This window comes from Tursiops truncatus, chromosome 2 (assembly GCF_011762595.2).
Source record: "Tursiops truncatus isolate mTurTru1 chromosome 2, mTurTru1.mat.Y, whole genome shotgun sequence".
Taxonomy (NCBI): domain Eukaryota; kingdom Metazoa; phylum Chordata; class Mammalia; order Artiodactyla; family Delphinidae; genus Tursiops; species Tursiops truncatus.
In genome coordinates this window covers 104187658-104202299 of record NC_047035.1, presented here as the reverse complement: position 1 = coordinate 104202299, position 14642 = coordinate 104187658, and the positions used below count along the sequence as shown (strand labels likewise).

The window sequence follows — 14642 nt, the reverse complement described above, 5'->3', positions numbered from 1 at the left end:
TGTTTGTCTTATTTGGAAAAATGTCTGTTTAGGTCTTCTGCCCATTTTTTGATTGGGTTGTTTGTTTTTTTAATATTGAGCTGCATGAGCTGTTTATATATTTTGGAGATTAATCCATTGTCGATTCCTTTGCAAATATTTTCTCCCATTCTGAGGGTTGTCGTTTCGTCTTGTTTGTAGTTTCCTTTGCTTTGCAAAAGCTTTTAAGTTTCACTAGGTCCCATTTATTTTTGTTTTTATTTCTATTACTCTAGGAGGTGGATCAAAAAAGATCTTGCTGTGATTTATGTCAAAGAGTGTTCTTCCTCTGTTTTCCTCTAAGAGTTTTATAGTGTCCGGTCTTACATTTAGGTCTGTAATCCATTTTGAGTTTATTTTTGTGTATGGTGTTAGGGAGTGTTCTAATTTCATTCTTTTACATGTAGCTGTCCAGTTTCCCCAGCACCACTTATTGAAGAGGCTGTCTTTTCTCCATTGTATATTCTTGCCTCCTTTGTCATAGATTAGTTGACCATAGGTGCATGGGTTTATCTCTGGGCTTTCCTGTTCCATAGGTCTGTGTTTCTGTTTTTGTGCCAGTACCATATTGTCTTGATTACTGTAGCTTTGTACTGTAGCTTTGTAGTATAGTCTGAAGTCAGGGAGTCTGATTCCTCCAGCTCTGTTTTTTTCCCTCAAGACTTCTTTGGCTATTTGGGGTCTTTTGTGTCTCCCTACAGATTTTAAGATTTTTTGTTCTAGTTCTGTAAAAAATGCCATTGGTAATTTGATAGGGACTACATTGAATCTGTAGATTGCTTTGGGTAATATAGTCATTTTCACAATATTGATTCTTCCAATCCAAGAACACGGTATATCTCTCCATCTGTTTGTATCATCTTTAATTTCTTTCATCAGTGTCTTATAGATTCTGAATACAGATCAGATCTTTTGTCTCCCTAGGTAGGTTTATTCCTAGGTATTTTATTCTTTTTGTTGCAGTAGTAAATGGGAGTGTTTCCTTAATTTCTCTTACAGATTTGTCATTGTTAGTGTATAGGAATGCAAGAGATTTCTGTGCATTAATTTTGTATCCTGCAACTTTACCAAATTCATTGATTAATTCTAGTAGTTTTCTGGTGGCATCTTTAGGATTCTCTATATAGTATCATGTCATCTGCAAACAGTGACAGCCTTACTTCTTCTTTTCCAATTTGTATTCCTTTTATTTCTTTTTCTTCTCTGATTGCCATGGCTAGGACTTCCAAAACTATTTTGAATAATAGTGGCGAGAGTGGACACCCTTTTCTTGTTCCTGGTCTTAGAGGAAATGCTTTCAGTTTTTCACCATTGAGAATGATGTTTGCTGTGGGTTTGTTGTATATGGCCTTTGTTGTGTTGACGTAGGTTCCCTCTATGCCCACTTTCTGGAGAGTTTTTATCATAAATGGGTGTTGAATATTGTCAAAAGCTTTTTCTGCATCTATTGAGATGATCATATGGTTTTTATTCCTCAATTTGTTAATATGGTGTATCACATTGATTGATTTGCGTATATTGAAGAATCCTTGCATCCCTGGGACAAATCCAACTTGATCATGGTGTATGATCCTTTAAATGTGTTGTTGGATTCTGTTTGCCAGTATTTTGTTGAAAATTTTTGCATCTATATTCGTCAGTGATATTGGTCTGTAATTTTCTTTTTTTGTAGTATCTTTGTCCGGTTTTGGTATCAGGATGATGGTGGCCTCATAGAATGAATTTGGGAGTGTTCCTTCCACTGCAATTTTTTGGAAGAGTTCCTTCCTCTGCAATTTTTTGGTTCAGTCTTGGAAGGTTATACCTTTCTAAAACTTTGCCCATTTCTTCCAGGTTGTCCATTTTATTGGCATAGATTTGCTTGTAGTAGTCTCTTAGGATGCTTTGTATTTCTGTGGTATCTGTTGTAACTTCTCCTTTTTCATTTCTATATTATTGATTTGAGTCCTCTTCCTCTTTTTTTGATGAGTCTGGCTAATGATTTATCAATTTTGTTTATCTTCTCACAGAACCAGCTTTTAGTTTTATTGATCTTTGCTGTTGTTTTCTTTGTTTCTATTTCATTTATTTCTGCTCTGATCTTTATGATTTCTTTCCTTCTACTAACTTTGGGTTTTGTTTGTTCTTCTTTCTCTAGTTCCTTTAGGTGTAAGATTAGATTGTTTATTTAGATTTTTCTTGTTTCTTGAGGTAGGCTTGTATTGCTATAAACTTCCCTCTTAGAACTTCTTTTGCTGCATCCTGTACGTTTTGGGTTGTTGTGTTTTCATTGTCATTTGTCTCTAGGTATTTTTTGATTTCTTCAGTGATCTCTTGGTTATTAGTAACATATTGTTTAGCCTCCATGTGTTTGTGTTTTTTACGTTTTTTTCCCTCTAATTGATTTCTAATCTCATAGCATTGTGGTCAGAAAAGATGCTTGATATGATTTCAGTTTTCTTAAATTTACCAAGGCTTGATTTGTGACCCAAGATGTGATCTATCTGGGAGAATGTTCCGTGTGCACTTGAGAAGTAAGTGTAGTCTGCTGTTTTTGGATGGAATGTCCTATAAATATCAGTTAAGTCTGTCTGGTCTATTGTGGCATTTAAGGTTCGTGTGTCCTGATTACTTTTCTGTCTGGGTGATCTGTCCATTGGTGTAAGTGAGGTGTTAAAGTCCCCCACTATTATTGTGTTACTGTCGATTTCCTTTTTTATAGCTGTTAGCAGTTGCCTTATGTATTGAAGTGCTCCTATGTTGGGTGCATATATGTTTATAATTGTTATATCTTCTTTTTGGATTGCTCCCTTGATCATTATGTAGTGTCCTTCCTTGTCTCTTGTAACATTCTTTATTTTAAAGTCTGTTTTATCTGATATGAGTATTGCTACTCCAGCTTTCTTTTTTTTTTTTTGCGGTACGCGGGCCTCTCACTGTTGTGGCCTCTCCCGTTGTGGAGCACAAGCTCTGGATGCACAGGCTCAGCGGCCATGGCTCACGGGCCCAGCCGCTCTGTGGCATGTGGGATCTTCCCAGACTGGCGCACAAACCCGTGTCCCCTGCATCGGCAGACGGACTCTCAACCACTGCGCCACCAGGGAAGCCTTCAGCCACTATTACTGAACACTGAATGGCTTTGGAAGTTAGCTTTTGCTGCGGAATTGATAGTAAATTCACCCTAAAAGCAGAAAGTAAAACAGCAAAGTCATTTTGATGACAACTAACATTTGAATCACAAATAATGTTAGTCTATTTTATATATTTCCTCTGCTGTCCAAAGTTAAAACAAGAAGTGATATCTCCAACCCCACACAAGTTTGGAGCTGGTGGATATATTCTATGACCTACAACTACAGTTCCAACAACATGTTTTCCAACCTCAGGGCAAGTACAAAGAAAATTTCCACATTTCAAAATTCATTTAACTATTAATGAAAGAGCTTCTACCTAACCTTCAATCGTAAGTGATTGATTTGTAATATATTGACATGCTAAAAGGCAACAATCAAGACAAGAACCTAATAGAGTAGGAAACAGAATTTAAAATTAGATCTAGAATTTTTCTAATATAGAATAGAATTTTACAAATGTATTACAAGCGATACATATGCTTAGTTAAGCTAATATTGTCTTAGATTGAGATCAGTATTTGACAGTATCTCTGCATGAAAGGACATTTTTAAAGATGCTCATTACAGATCAGCATTAACAGATGAACATTTGCAATAGATTTTGAAAATAGGGAACACTAACTTTGAGCCCTAATTAAGTGAAAAGTTGTCACCCCCACAAAAGAAGTGTAAAAAAATTTTTTGGTAACTATGTATGGTAATGGAAGTTAACTGTTACTGTGGTGATAGTTTTACAGTATATACAAATATCAAATCATTATGTTGTACATCTGAAACTAAGTAATGTTATATGTCAACTATACCTCAATAAAAAGGAAGGGAGGAAGCGAGGGAGGGGGAAAGGTTTTTCTCATTAATAGACTTGTTTTTAAAAATTGTACCCAATTGTTATTTTTACATTTTGAATTTCATCAATTAAAAAATGTATGGAAGTGTTTTATCTCTCTTGTTATTTAAGTACCTACATAATAACTTTGATTTTGTCTCAGCTCACAAAGCCTAAAATATCCCCATATGAAAAAAGTTTGCTGGTCCCTTAGCTCATTGATGTCAACGTGTGACAAAAAGATTTTCCCCTTCCTCTTTTCCTTATGCACTTTTATAACACAGATATATTTTGGTATTTTAAAAAAATCTCATGTATAAATGTGATTTTCATAGGTGGTTGACAGTTGCAACAATTTGGAGTTGAATGACAGTTCCACAACGTAAATATGTATTTAATTTAATTAATTTTCTTTGTGAATTGTTTTAGTTCTGGTGTTGTTTGGGAGATGAAACCAAAACAGAAATGGAAGCCATTTAGTCAAAAGCAGATAATTTTATTGGAAAAGTCCTATAAGAAATATCTAGAATCAAGAGACCTTGGCTGGATTAAACTAGATGATAATTTTGAGGTATACCAAAATTGTTTTGTTTTGTTTCTTATATATGTATTTTGTCGCTTCTGGTGGTGGTAAATAAAATTTCACTATCCAAGTAAAAATGTGTATGCAGAAACTAATTAATTTGTAGGATTGGCATAACTAGTAAAATTTATTAGTACATTTTAAATTAAAGTACATTGTTGAATCATATAGTATGAAACATTATCTAAATACGTTTCTTATCTGCATTTTTATAATTTCTTCTATTTGTAAAGCAGATAGTTTCATGTAACTTGTTTTTAGGAAGATTATGGAGAAATTAAGATTGCTTATTGAAACTTTTCCTATTCTGAATGATACCAATATATATTGCTAAATAAAGGCTGTGCAAAATTGTATATATCAGTGATGAAAACTCTATAGAAAACTTGCTCAATTAAATTCATTAAATGTGAATGATTGTAGGACATGAGTAGATGTACACATGTAAATGTGTACTCTACATAGGCCCCTACACTGTTGAAACTGAAAGTCACTTTTGCTCCGAGAAGACCCCAGAAGCTTGACTGCAGGTTCAGTCATACAATTTGGGCTGCTCTTTGTCTTTAATGGTTGAGTCTGCATTGTCATCAGATATGCTCCCCAACCCCACGCCCATCCCTGTAAGTGTTGGTCATGCTCAAATGAAAAAACACTCTACAATTAGTGTCAGACGTAAATAAGCTATTAACTATTCCTTGTTTAACTTTGTTAAAACAAAGTTTAAGTGTTATCTAGAATTATCCATTACAATTGAGGTTTTTAAAATGTAAAAAGCATGGCTTTTTTTTTTAAGTATAATTTATATAGTTGAAAAGTTCTCCAATTGTTTTCTTGTTTTCCTTATAACCTTGGTAGAAAAGTGATGATTCTGCTTCCAGTATCTCAACTGTAGATCATCTTAAGGTAGATCTTTTGATGAGACCAAGAGATTAAGATACTTTTCCTTTTCAGTTTGTAAGTGGATATATAAAATGGGCTTCACTGCTCATTACCAGTTTATCACAAACACGTGTACTTTTTTTCCAGGTAAATTTTGGCAAAGACCCAATGGAAATGCGCCTCCCTGTTCGGTGCCCTATAAAGCGAGATTTTTTATCAGGAATTCAGGTTGAATTTAAGCAGTCTCCTCACCAAAGAAGTTTAAGGGCCAGATTGTATTGGCTTCAGGTAACATTATCATCCTATTCAGATATATCCTATTCAGATTCATCCTATTCAGATTAGATATATCTAATCAGTTTGGGAATCTTGGGTCTGAATTTTTTTTTTTTTTAACAAGATTCTATCATGCATCATAGTTGGTATCTTTCTTTTTGTTTATACATTTATTCTCCTTCTTCCACATATTCCTGTAGATTCACCATCCAAGGCTAAATGACCGTTGAGACTTTAATTTGACCAGTTAGCCTGCCAGAGTGTTTTCTTACACTGAAATTGTTATTTTTAATATTCCTTTGTATTTGTCATGGGATCCCAAAATAGGATTTTCTTTTGTCCTTCTCTATGGGAATGAGTGGGGCTTTATTGGAGGCTGTTTTTGTCTGTTTGTTTGCTTGCTCCTTTCCTCTGTCTCTCCATCTCTTGCTTTTAACTACCGATTACTGCTATTTAGGACATTTTAATTTTTTTCTTAATACCTAACCTCTAATTTCATATCTGGTCTCTACTTAAATTTTTATTTAAATAATAGATGAAATCTCACATGGTCCATAGGTACAAATATTTCCATTAATGGTGTTCATGCTGCACAATTTTAATGCAATTATGAGGATGTTTATATACTCCTTTATGTAAAAGCTTGCCCTTGGTGAGATTTATAAGAATTTTAGATTTAAAGTGAAACTTTTAATAGCAGCACATATACATACAGATACTTATTTATGATGCAATTAGTGGCATCATCTATAATATTGTCTCTGAAACAAAAGTTTAAATTTAAATTATTTCAAGTCCTGCTGAATCAGTTTTCTTTTTTTTTTTTTTGTCAGGTTGATAGTCAGTTACCAGGTACAGTGTTCCCTGTTGTATTTCATCCTGTGGCCCCTCCAAAATCTATTGCTTTGGATTCAGGTAAAAAGAAATTAAATTGAGATATACCCTGTATATAAAAGTTGAGTAGACATTATTTTGACCTATTATAAAGCTTGATTGTCTTTTTCCTGTTTTCTTTCTTCCTTTTAGAGCCCAAACCTTTCATTGATGTGAGTGTCATCACAAGATTTAATGAGTACAGTAAAGTCTTACAGTTCAAGTAAGTAAAGATTCCCTTATTTATCTAAAGGAATTTAAAATGAGAATCTACTTTGAAAATAAATTTTACTCTTTTGAAAGTGACTTCTGTATAAAAATTATTATCCACCTGAACATATCAGTCTACTTTTGGTTAAGTGATTTTCTATATTGAAACTTATTTTAATAATATATATTTTAAAGTAAAATTCCTTCAACCACTTTCTCTCCTTTGTAACTTCCATTAGGATATAAAATAGTTAGTGAAATACAAATGATAAGTGTGTTTGTGAGGTGTGTTCTTTAAAGTAATTCCTGTGGACTTTAAAAATTAAGTAATACATGCTACATCATCTTTGCTTTTGTCCCTTAAATATGGAATTTGGGACTTTAAATGCTAAGTGTTAATACAGCAGTATTACCTCTAGTGAAACCTTCACTATAATGAAAAAAAAATCTCAATCTAAGTAGACCTTGATCTTGTTAACATAACACTTTTTTTTAGAGATCAAGGAACAAGATGTGGTTTTTGGCCAAAATCAAAGTTTTAACATGGAAAATTACAAGGTTTGATAGAAAACCTTTTTCATCTTAAAAAAAACCTTTTCCACTTAAAATTTTTTTTTTCCTTAGGTATTTTATGGTTCTCATTCAGGAAATGGCCTTAAAAGTTGATCAGGGGTTTCTAGGAGCTATTACTGCACTGTTTACCCCAACAGCTGACCCTGAAGCCGAAAGAAAATGGGTAATAATTTTTATTTCTTGGGAAAATTATAAAGTAAAAAAATTAAATCAACCATTCTTTGCACTAATTGTAATAGGAAAAAAAATTAAAATAGAAATTCTTGATTAATTTTTTTCAGACAGAGTTAATCCAGGAAGACTCTGATGCTATAAACACAGAATTAGTGGAGACCTCAGTGACTGATACGTCCATTCTCAGTTTCTTTGAACATTTCCATATTTCTCCTATTAAGGTTTGTTATAATTACTATTTTGAAAATTTGACAGTATTGTAGAATTTTTAAAGGATCTGTGTACAAATATGGGTTTTAATTTGTTGCATCAAGTATTTGGTGGGAATTCTGTTTGATTAATTGAAATAATTAAGACAGTTCTCTGACATATGTACAACCATAATTCCCACAGAGAAACCACCAGAGCGTGCTTTCTAGTCTTGAATTAATAACCCCTTTCTTCAAGGAAAAAGCTGACAAAAGCATTTCTTAATTAAGCAAAGAAGTGCTCACCAGCGTTTAATGTTTTGGTTGCACTTTGTAACTGCTGTCACTGTCTGAATAGAAAGCTATAATGGGTTTCCTAACCAGAATGTGAAAATGCTGAAGTAGGTATTATACTGTTGATGTGGTGTTTTTCACCCTTCCAAAATTTGATTGTAACTAAGAGAGTGGAAAATTGGATACCTTTCACTTGCCTGATTTTGTACTTTATGAACCCATTTCCTTATCTCCTTTTGTTATTCTTTTTAGCTTTTATGGGGGAAGGTGACTGCTTAGAGAATTCACAAATGCTGTCAACCATGAAGCTCTAAACTTGTGTAATGGGCCAGATTTACAATTAAGTAACTCTTTTAAAATATTGGTGATCCTTTACAGTCTCCAAAACTGTTTATAGCACATTATTTTTAGTTGCATTCACCAATCCATTCAGCTAAATGAATAGATTTATAAAATGCAATTATTATTTTAAATTGATACATTAGTTTGGTGTTATCAGACATATCCATAGTGTTAGGTTTAAAATTGATATTGTTTTATGTGGTATTATGCACAACTTCTTTTTCATTATTAAATGAAAATCAGTTCTTTATGAGATTGAGCAGTACCTTCAACAGATTATTTACTGAAGGCCTGCTATCAGAGTTGCTGTGGAAGGTGTAAAATGACTTTACGGAGTTTATAATCTCGGGGGTATTAAAGATTGATGATTTACATATACGTATTTTTAGGCGCACTGGGAATTGTGCCATGAAGTTGAATAATTAAGATCATGAACCATGGTCATTTTCTTATTCCATGGTGACTTTGCCCTAGGAAAAAGCTGGATCTCTTTTCACCTAAGATTACCTTTCCTGGATCACAGCAGTCTGTGACTCTGAAGATGGGCAAAAGTCCACATCAGAGAAAAAAATCTCAACAACCAGGCTCTCTTGGCTTTACCTCAAGTCCCCTCTATTGAGCTCTCTGTTAATGAGGGAAAATGCCTAGAGAATGGCAGAATGAGAAGGGAGAGTTATCTGCTTTACTTACACATGTTGAATTACCTTACGCCTGTGTCTTCTGGTACTGTTGCCTTCTGGCACTGTTGCACTAATGATGATGCAGCACAAAGTAGAAGAAGCTAAATGGGAACGTGAAAATCTCATGGCTAAGTACTGAGTTGAAGGGTCCGTGGAAGCTGAAAAACTTATTACTCTTTTAAAAATTTGTTTAGAACTTGCCAGTTGTTGCCATAATTGTCATGTTCTTGTTACTTGTTATTATGGTATGATGATACCACAGTTGTTATTGTTAGTTGTTACCATAAGTTGTTTATTTTATTGGATTAAAATAAATGATTGTCCATTATTTCAAGTGTTAGATTACTTGTGGGCCAGTTGACACATTTTTCTCCTTAAAATGATGATGCTATTTTTGCAAAGGGTTTTGGTCTCCTCCATATAAACACAATGGTATTTATAGGCTTTGAATAAAATTATAGTTCAATTTTTGGGACAGACTGATTTGTATTTTATCAAAGGGTAAATATGAGAATCAGAGCTGTTCAGTGTAATTTACTGAGTAATAAATAGTAGTTTTCTTTAGGACTCTAATTGAAAGATACACCATTTGTATCTGGACGATCTGGCTTCTATGTATGTAAATATTTTTGTTTTTAGTTTTCATTTATTGAACATTATTTTTCTTTTAGTTGCACTTGAGTTTGTCTTTGGGTTCTGGCGATGAAGAGTCAAACCAAGAAAACAAGGAAATGATTCCAATTCATTCTGTCAATCTGCTATTGAAAAGCATAGGTGCTACTCTGACTGATGTGGATGACCTTATATTCAAGTAAGAGTTAGGTTAAAGTGTATTGGGGAGGTTTTTATATCAGGATGATGTTTCTGGATATTAATTCTCTCCATTTGTGCTAGAATGTTAGCTTCGAAAAATGATAATTCTTACTACTTATTCTTGAATAATTTGGTCCCTTTCTAATTATGCCCTTTAGGTATACTTATTTTACTCATAAAGATAAGGTAAAGAGTCTGATATCTTCTGCAGTTATCAGTATCTAGATAATACATGAATATAGTATAAACATTGAATTAGTTTAGTAGTATATTATAAATTGACGCATGTTTTAAAAGGAATTATATTTAGAAATATATAGCAACAGGATTAGATTTCAGTATAATTATATGGCAAAGTATAGATAATAGCTCCTTGCTGCATTTAAAATAAGAATATTTGTGTGTGCCAGAGACATATAAATTCAATGAATGTTTATTGAATTGAATATTCAACAGTGGTACTGGAGAAAAAAATTCATTAATATTATTTTCACCTCACTTGCACACTGTCAAATTTCATAGGAATTGAAGGCTTAAACATAAAATTAAAATAGAAAAACAAAGACTAAGGAAAAATAGAAGTTAATCGCTATCAAATCTCTGAATAAAAGGAAACCTTTTTGTGTTTAAAAGCCATGAAAAAATCCCAATGGAAAAATACAAAATTGATTTGACTACATAAAAATTAAACTCTTACAATAAAATCAGTGAAAACACTTAAAAAACAAAGGACTGGAAAAATATGATGACAAGTATAACAAAAGATAATAATCTTAATTTTTAACCTAAAAGTTCCAATGCCATAGGTGCCAGAGGACAATGTGAGATAATTCACAAAAGGGAAGATACAGTGGCTAATAGATATTAGAAATGGTTAGCTTTATTATTTATCAAAGAATATATGCAAATTAAAACAAGTTATCAAAGCTTTCAAAATATGAGAAATCCTAATACTAGAGAGGGGTGGATCTAAGAAATGGGCACTTATTTTTTTTTTTTTTTTTTTTTACTATTTGTATCAGTGGAAAGGGATCTATTCAAGAGCCTTAAATGTTTTTGTAGTCTTTCACTCATTAATTATTTTGGGTGGGAATTCGGTCCAAAAAATAATCTTGAAACACAACCAAAGTTATATTCAAGATGCGCATAGCAGCATTATTATGTCAAAATTTAAAAATGTCTGACTGTGGAAGAATCGTTTGTTATGACATGTTCACATGATGGAATGCTATGCATTATTTAAAATGGTTACATAGAATTTTGAAAACACAGAAGAATATTTATCCACAATGCTGAGTGTAAAAATGCATACAGAATGTTGTAATATTTTGCAGTTGCACAGAAAAGAAAGAATTCAAAGTGGAAAATGAGAAGAAGAAAAAACTTTTTAAAAAATCCACTGTGTGGTGGGATTATGGTCAACTTTTTTAAACCTTTTTACTCTTTATGTGTTTATGAAAGATTTGCATGAGAATGCACTATTTTTATAGTAGTTTTGTTATCCTAATATTTAAGGTCTGAAATTATGTGTACAAACCTAATTGTGAATTAGCAATGATTATCATTGAAATTTTAAGTCTCTTTTTTTTTTTCAAAAAATAATCTTAGTACTTTTGGCACTTTCTCCTCCCAGACTTGCTTATTATGAAATTCGATATCAGTTTTACAACAGAGATCAGCTCATGTGGAGTGTTGTTAGACATTACAGTGAACAGGTAATTTCCTATCATAGTAACTCATAAGGAATATATTTCATAAAATAACAAAACAAAACATTTGTATGTGATTGTACAGTGTGTGACGTTTACCTAATTTACTGCGGTTCTCAATCTCATTACTTAGTTTTCCTGAATGATTAATTTCTGTTTCTTTAGTTTTTCCCCAGCCCCGTATAAACTTTTTTAAAAAGTTTCCCTTAGTGTTTTTTCCCTTTGCGATTGTACATTTACCACTTTGGGAAAGAATAGTAACTTAGGAGTCAATACATTTTATTCCTTCAATGACTATAGTTTCTAAGCATAGTCTAGTAGAATTGTGAGGAAGCCAGATTCCTCCCTTTGCCTGTTACTCCATGTTTCGAGTTCTATGCACAGAGACATAATAGTTGTTTTGGGGCACTAGGGTTCCATTGCTATACTGTGAAACTCCAGGGTGACATTCCTCTTTCCTTCCTCTGCTGGCAGGTCCTTTCTCTTATGGTGTATAGACATTATGTTTTTTACATGTTCAAATAAGGATATTTTTTCTTTTTTTTTTGTTTTTGTTTTTAACCCATCTAGTTCATAGAAATAGTGATAATAACAAAAGTAAGTACCAGTTATTGAAATATATATTCATTTAATATGCATACTCAGCCATGCAAGGTCAGTATAATAGACCTCCCATTTTATAGATGAAAAGAGGAAGGCCTACAGAGACTAAGGGACTTGTCCAAGGTTACATAACTGCCAAATGGCAGACTTTGCCTCAAACCTTAGTTCTGTCCAGTTTGAAAGACCCATGTAAAAGTACTAACATAATGCCTGGCACATAGTGAAAGATCAATTAATGGTCGTAGTGGTGGTTATTCTGCAGTGCTTTCCTTTAACAAACCTAATTTAGTCAGTATCCCACTTTTTTACTGCATCATGATGTTGTTCCTTACAGTAGTTGTAAAGGACTTCATTTATTTTTTTTCCCTTGTAGTTCTTGAAACAGATGTATGTCCTTGTATTGGGCTTAGATGTGCTTGGAAACCCATTTGGATTAATTAGAGGTCTGTCAGAAGGATTTGAAGCTTTATTCTACGAACCCTTCCAGGTATTGATCTTTCATTTATTTTAAGTGTAGTACAGAAAAATGGATGTTCTATTTTTTATGACAAGTAATTTGTATTTTAATTGTATCTGGGGACTGAATAATGTTCATATAACATATATCAATTTTATATATTTTTTTAAATTACTAGAAATGACATTAAAAGATTGTTTTAGAATTAATTGAGCACTTCTAGTGTCTGGGTAATAAAACATCCCCACGTTTTCTAGGATTTAATGTAGTTGTAAGGAAGAGTGCTAGGTAGTTTGAGACCCATTTCAAGGCTGTTTCACCACTATGGAAAGGACTAATGGGCACTAAAAGCTGACTTTGTTTCATAGTCAAGCTTTCCTCTAACCTGTTCTCCTCCATTTAAAGGATCCAGGAGCCTAGTGTGGTGAGGGTTTTAGAAGGACAAAATAAAGAGAATAAATGGGGAGAACAAGAGAGCTGAAACTGTGGGCTCTTAGTCTCGTTGTCACTGTGGCTTGCTTTAGCAGTCAGATGGCACTTGGTCCTGGGAGGCCAACTTCAGATTGTGACTGAAGCCAGTGATTTATTCCTCTCCAATTTTTGTCATCTTAAAGGGCTTGCTGAGATCATGTGGGTTGAAGGTATCTTCAAACACAATAGGTATTCCATCAGTATTTGGGTTAGAAGGTGAAAACTGTCACCACAGTGTTTATGTATCTTTACAGATTCTGTATCTTCATGGAAACCCTGAAATATTAGATTCAAAGTCTTAAACTTATTTAAATTTTAAGTAGCAAACTTTTTTTTTTTTTTCCGGCCAGGGTGCTGTTCAAGGCCCTGAAGAATTTGCTGAGGGGTTAGTAATTGGAGTAAGAAGTCTCTTTGGACACACAGTTGGTATGTATCACATATTTGTGTGTGTGTGTGTGTGTGTGTGTATGTGTGTGTGTGTGTGTATTTTTAATTATAGTTATTATAAAATGCATTGTTTATGAAAAACAAATGATTATGTTTAATAAAAGAGGGATTATTTTTATAATAATCCTTTTAAAAGATGTGTTCCCTTGTTCTTAAGTGGAAAATAATTTAACACTGACCTGCTGAGTTTTTTAAATATGTCTTTGTTGTGTTGAATCAATGTACTTTAAATAGTTTTATTCCTCTTCTTGCTAAGTGGGAAATGGAAGAAATAAATGCATTTTTGTATATGAGACAGAATTTTAAGCACCTGTTAGTTTAAAGCAGCCGCATGCTGTATGTTGTGGTAATGCTCTTTAAAGAAACAGTGTGACTTACTTCTCTTGACCTTCTGATAGGTGGTGCAGCAGGAGTGGTATCTCGAATCACCGGTTCCGTTGGAAAAGGTTTGGCAGCAATTACAATGGACAAAGAATATCAGCAAAAAAGAAGAGAAGAGATGGGTCGGCAGCCTAAAGATTTTGGTGACAGCCTGGCCAAAGGGGGAAAGGGCTTCTTGCGTGTAAGTCTATTGCCGAATCTTCAAGAAATGCTTACTTTTATATACACTTTAGAATATGTACTGGTTGTTTGGCACTTGGAATACTGCTTGTGAGTAAACGTCTGTCAGAGTATCAGTAGTGATAAATTGTGGCCTTTGTTTCCTTTTTTATTCTCCTTCCCTTTATCACCATCAGATCTACCCCCAATTCCTGGACTTAGTTTGGCGCTCAGCTGGAGTGAAAACTGTAATGATGGCAGGTTAGCACTAGTGGGGAGGGGGCAGGTAGAGCGGAGGAATGTGGAGGTAACGAGTGGGAGGAATTCTTCAGGTCATCGTCAGTCAACCGTTTCTATGGAAGGGAGGCATACAAGCTACAGGTTATAAACCAGGAACTACCTTTCACTACTTTTTAGGTACAGGTATTATAAATTATATACGAATATTGTTTAATTATACAGGTAATATATGACTGTCCTCCTTATAGGTAATAATAGGAACTTATAAGTTCTTTTTTTAAACGAGTAATGGAAACATAGGTAAGGCTGTAAAGTACTCTTTTATTACCCCTC

General features: G+C 33.5%; 1 protein-coding gene across 3 annotated transcripts in view; it reads left to right on the top strand.

Moving 5' to 3' along the window:
* VPS13C (vacuolar protein sorting 13 homolog C) overlaps window positions 1-14642 on the top strand; it is a 174702-nt gene that overhangs the window by 145348 nt on the left and 14712 nt on the right. For all 3 annotated transcript variants that reach the window (XR_004525195.2, XM_019947640.3, XM_073801104.1), the window contains exons 66-76: window positions 4387-4528; window positions 5567-5707; window positions 6529-6610; window positions 6722-6791; window positions 7403-7514; window positions 7633-7746; window positions 9701-9840; window positions 11476-11557; window positions 12528-12641; window positions 13433-13508; window positions 13928-14091. Coding sequence is in view for 2 of the 3 variants with exons in the window: in XM_019947640.3 (XP_019803199.2) it covers window positions 4387-4528; window positions 5567-5707; window positions 6529-6610; window positions 6722-6791; window positions 7403-7514; window positions 7633-7746; window positions 9701-9840; window positions 11476-11557; window positions 12528-12641; window positions 13433-13508; window positions 13928-14091 (1237 nt within the window). In the remaining variant the exon portion in view is untranslated. The remainder of the gene's footprint in view (window positions 1-4386; window positions 4529-5566; window positions 5708-6528; window positions 6611-6721; window positions 6792-7402; window positions 7515-7632; window positions 7747-9700; window positions 9841-11475; window positions 11558-12527; window positions 12642-13432; window positions 13509-13927; window positions 14092-14642) is intronic.